The 5606-nt window shown below is 37.2% G+C and overlaps 1 protein-coding gene across 1 annotated transcript in view; it reads right to left on the reverse strand.

Annotated features, from left to right (window-relative positions):
* Positions 1–5606, reverse strand: part of BABAM2 (BRISC and BRCA1 A complex member 2) — an 804907-nt gene that overhangs the window by 490824 nt on the left and 308477 nt on the right. The window contains exon 5 of the mRNA XM_007938825.2: positions 5099–5173. Coding sequence (XP_007937016.1) covers positions 5099–5173 — 75 coding nt within the window. The remainder of the gene's footprint in view (positions 1–5098; positions 5174–5606) is intronic.

Raw genomic sequence — 5606 nt, forward strand, 5'->3', positions numbered from 1 at the left:
GAAGGAAGGTTGGGCAATCCTACTTCCGTAGTGATACTGCCTCGGAAACCCAAGGAGGGGTCGCTATGAGTCGGGGGTCGACTCGACGGCACATAACAACAACAACATAGGTTGTATGTAAGTGAGTAGAAATGGGTTAACCCCAAACCAAAACCTATTGTTATCGAGTCAATTTCAACTCATAATGACCCAATTGGATAGAGAAGAACTGTCCCATAGGATTTCCAAGGCTGTAAATTTTTATGGAAGCAGACTGCCTCATCTTTCTCCCATGGAGGAACCAGTGGGTTTGAACTTCTAACCTTCTGGTGAGCAGCTGGATGTTTTAACCACTGCACCACCACAACTCCTTAGAAATGTGTGAGGGCATTGTATTTGGAGGACAATATGATCACAGTGGCAGGCACATTAGGCTCAATAGCAGTAAATAAAATTAGCACACTATAATTGCATCTCAGGGCCATCCTCTGCTCTGTCTCCTCCACACTTACTTTCTTCTGATCCACATCTTTACTTTACTTTCAAAACCTGGTGCCCTCGCTCTACTTACCTACCTCAAGTTAATATGATTAGCTAACTCTAGCTAACCAGAAGGCTGGTAGTTTAAACTCACCAGCCACTCCTCAGAAGGAAGGTTGGGCAATTTACTTCCATAGTGATACCACGTCGGAAACCCAAGGAGAGTTGCTATGAGTTGGGTCCAACTCGACAGCACATAACAACAACAGCATCAAACAGACCTCACATCAGCTATGGTCTATTTACCAAAGATTTATATATTTATAGAAAAAGTGAAACCCAAGAGAATTACATGCCAAGATTTAGCTTAACAACTATGACAATATGAAGCCATTTTTGAGTTATGTGATGGCAGCCCAGATACATAGTATGCCTGATGGGAGCTAACTCAAAATATAGGCATACTTACAATGCCTATAACGTAATGGTGAGCTTACATTTCTAGCCTCACAACTCAGCAACCTCTACCTCACACACTACGCCCCAGTGATACTGAACTAGCAGTTCCTAGAACACATCATCTGGTCTTTGTTCATGCTGCTTAGGTAGAGGAAAAACATCTTTAAAATTTTCAGATTATAATAGCAACAACAGCTCATTTATCATCTATTGATAAAGTCAATAAATATTTATTGAGGGTCTACTATGTACCAGGCATGTTCTAAGCACTGAGGATATACAACATAAAAGAAAACTATCAGAGAATAAATGCTATTGAGAAAATGAAAATTGAAGAATATAAAGATAGCAACTGGGTGGCAACTTTAGCTTCTCTGATCACGGAAGGGCCCTCTGTGAAAGTAACTCTTAAAATGAAAAATCAATAGAATAAAAACAAGATATCATGTGAAGAAAACATGAAAAAGCATCTCAATGAACAATATGGCCCTAAATAAGACCCAGTGGGATATGTTTGAGAAACATAAAGATGGCCAGTTGATGAAAGCATAATGGGCAAGGGAGAGAGTGGAGATCAGAGTAATAAGCAGTGGGTCATGTGAACCTTTGTAAACCAAGAAAAAGAGTTCAAATTTTTTCTAAGTGAGATGTGTAGCCACTGAAAGGCCTTGAACAGATAAGGCATATAGTCGGATTTAAAAATAATAATAATTCTAGTTGCTATTCAAGTAAAACAGTCTGTAAGGGAAAGTGAGTGGAAGCAGTTAGGAAGGAACTAACTACATAGTACACAAATATTGATAGCAGCATTATTCATAGCAGCCAAAAAGTGCAAACAATTCAAATGTCCACCAACTGATGAATGAATAAGTAGAACATGATATTACCAAATAACAGAATATCACTCAGTCATAAAAAGGAAATTATGGCTTAATACTTACTAATCTAATGAACAGCTAGAAATGAAACAACCTCAGCTGGAAATTGAGTTAATGCACAAAAAAAAAAGTTTGACACATTCATCATAAACACAGGGAAAACAAAGAGAGAAAAATTAAGAAACATAAATCAGAAAGACAATCCAACTAAATAATAATTATTATCTCTGCTACAAAGATCTATTACAACCGACAAATGACTGTGATTGATTGAATTGTATGCCTCAAAAATAAGTATCAACTTGGCTGGGCCATGATTCTCAGTGGTTTGGCAGTTACACAGTGATATAATCTGGCACCTAAGTAATAATATAACTACACCCATGATATGATCTGATGTGATAGCTAATCAGTTGTAAGGGGATTAGGGTGAGATACAACACCCTTACTCAGGCCACAGCCCTGATCTCATGTAAGGGGAGTACATCATCTTTTACCTTATAAGAGATAAAAGGAGAGAGAAGAGAGCAGAAAAAGAAGGACCTGATTATCACCAAGAAAGAAGAGCTGAGAATGGAGTGCATCTTTTGGAACCAGGGTCCCTGCCCTAACAAACTCCTAGACACCAGGGAAGACTGATACTAAGATACATGGAAATCGCCAAGGGACACCATGGCCACAGATGTTGAAAGACAGGACCTTCCCCCAGAGCCAAAAGAGAGAGAAAGCCTTCCCACAGAACTGGCACCCTGAATTTAGACTTCAAGTCTCCTAAACTGTGAAATGGAGCTTTCACGGTGCAGTGGTTAAGGCATTTGTCTATTAACCAAAAGGCTGGCGATTTGAACCCACCAGCCACTCTGCAGGAGAAGGATGAAGCAGTCTACTTCTGCAAAGATTTATAGCTTTGGAAAGCCTATGAGGTAGTTCTACTCTGTTCTATAGCATCACTGTGAATCAGAATCAATTTGATGTCAGTGATTATTTTAAACTATGAGAGAACAAATTCCTGTTTGTTAAAGCCATCTACTTGTGGTATTTCTGTTAGAGTAACAACAGGTAACTAAGACAGAATCCAAAAAGTATTCTGAGATATAATGCAAGAAATCTCCTCTAAAATGAAGGAAGAACTAAATTTGCTTATCAGTGATAAAGGACACAATATGTAACAGGGAAAACTAATGCAGAATGACCAAACACTCAATAAATAATTCCCAAATGTTGCTGAATGAGACACATGTTAAACTCTAGGGATAAAAGGGGGGTAGGGGGACTTCAGCCATCTAAGCAGATCAGACAACTCAACCAATGTAGGTAAAATCTGGTTGGCCTTCAACTTCTCCAAAACAGTATTAAGTATCACTGAAAAATGGAATAACATCTACAAAGTTCTGAGGGAAAGAGAACATGACTCAAGAGTATTATACCCAGCTAGCTTGTCTTCCAAAACTAAAAATAAGAACTCAGAGAACATGGTATCCTTAAGGTCTTTTTTTTTGGGGGGGGGGGGGAGCTTAACAATGAAATCCAGCCAAATGAACAGTTAATAAAAATGTATAATATAGAAATGGAGAAATTATGATAAAAGGAACAGTGATGGCTATTAAACTCACTTACACATAGGCCAAAAATTAAACAAATGAAAAATATAAATGTAATATTAATATTGTAAATCTTAGTAAGGTAAAAATCTCAAGGTGAGATTATAACAGTGTATGGATTCACCCTCTCTAAAATAAATACTTTATATGAAATTAAACAAAAAAAGATACTATGTGTAACCTTTTAATATTTTAATTTTAGAGTGAACCTTTTGAAAAACAGCTCTCATTTGGTGAAGAAAAATTTATCTGAAGTTCAGTAATTCTTCAATTATTTTAATTTCATCCATTAAAGTTCAGTTTATTCTTTGGAATAGCACGTATAATATAATCTCATTCTTATAAAAGTTGTTTGTTGTGCAATTTTGTTTATTGGGTCAAAATTCCTCTCCATCTGTGGACCTGTGATACCTAAAGAAGACAAACTATCCACTTCCAAAATACAATGATGTACCGGGCACAATACAATCCCAAAACCGAACCCACTGCTTTTGAGTCAATTCTGACTTAGCATAAACTAGACATTCCCAATCCAAAAGAAGGAAATTAGAAGTAAAAAAAAGGGATTACAAGCCCCAAGCAAGTTCCAAACCCAAACGACTAAACTTCATTAGATACCAAGGCATCATATTGGATTATGACCCACCCTACTCCAGTATGACTTCATGTTAACTGATAACATCTTCAAGAATCCTATTTCCAGTCAGGGTCACCAGAGATTAGGACTTCAACCTATCTCTTTGGGCTGTTCCCCTATTCCATCCTTAATATTTACCAATCTCGGCCTACTCACAACCCATAGGATAATGTGCCCAGAGCTGAGGGAAACCAGCTAACCTTAAGTTACAAACAAGGTCCTCATCTAGACCTTTGTCTTCAGGCTACCTATTTAGAACTAGCTCCTCACAGAACTTTCTCTGACACTGATGATGGACCAATCACTTGGATTCTACCTCTTGTCTGCAAAGCATTTGAAGATGCTTCCCCAGAGTAGCTAAGTCCCAGGGCATACCTTGCCTACATCTTTTTTTTTTTTTTTTTTTTAATGCTTTATACACTAGTCTAACTGGATTCTGGGTCTCTCTGGGATAGCCTAACTCTTCAGGGAACTGAGATCAATTGTTGACATAAATATAGAAAATGATACATCCTTTAGCACAGCATGGTTAATAGGAAATCCTATTTTAAAACAGAGTGCATATTAATCCATTTCTAAGAGTCTTTCATGCCAACAAGATTATGAAATAAAAGTGATTTTTGCAAGGTTTCATTTATATATACTAATTTTATCTTATAGGAGCTCTGGTAGAATAGTGCCTAAGGCACTTGACTGCTAACCAGAAGGCTGGCAGTTCAAACCCACCAGCCACTCCTTGGAAGGAAGATGGGGCAATCGACTTCCGTAGTGATACTGCCTCAGAAACCCAAGGAGGGGTCGCTATGAGTTGGGTCTGACTCGATGGCACATAACAAAAACAACAACAACAATTTTATCTTATAAGGAAAGCTCATTTCTAAATAATGTTTAAGCTTTCTAGCTTTTAGGTAACAACATAACTGAATAGATCTTCATACAATAAATATTTTTAATAGAATGCATCATCTGAACAAAGTATTAGCAAACCAGTCCTACAAATATTCAGAATCAAATTATTACTTTGAAAGTTCATTTATATTCTCATATTGATAATAAATTTCTACCTTGAGAAGATATGTGGGAATATTGCTGAAATCCACTGGCAACTTCAAAAGAAAACGAGCTGAAAACTCCCCAGTCTGCAAAAAGAAAGATATAAGAATAAAATTAAAATCAAATATAGATGTGAAGTGACAATTATAGTCTAGGCCACAAGTTCAACCTGCTCAAGATGCAGGCATCTTCAGTTGGTTTCCTAACATCAGGCAAGAAAAGAAGGTTAGAAAAGTAGGGGAAGATCAGATTTTAATAATTATTAAATTATTAGTTACTAAAAAGCACAATTAGAATTTTTTAAATCTCAATTTTAAATGCACAATAAAATTATTATATAGTTTGTTGTTGTTGTTAAGTGTCGTCGAGTCGTTTCCGACTCATAGCGACCCCATGCACAGCAGAACGAAACACTGCCTGATCCCGCGCCAGCGCCACAATCCCTGCTATACTTGAGCCCATCATCGCAGCCACCGTGTCAATCCAACTCACTTACACATAGGCCAAAAATTAAACAAA

Source organism: Orycteropus afer, unplaced genomic scaffold (genome assembly GCF_000298275.1).
Source record: "Orycteropus afer afer isolate SDZICR_OR568_19922 unplaced genomic scaffold, OryAfe1.0 scaffold00054, whole genome shotgun sequence".
Lineage (NCBI taxonomy): Eukaryota > Metazoa > Chordata > Mammalia > Tubulidentata > Orycteropodidae > Orycteropus > Orycteropus afer.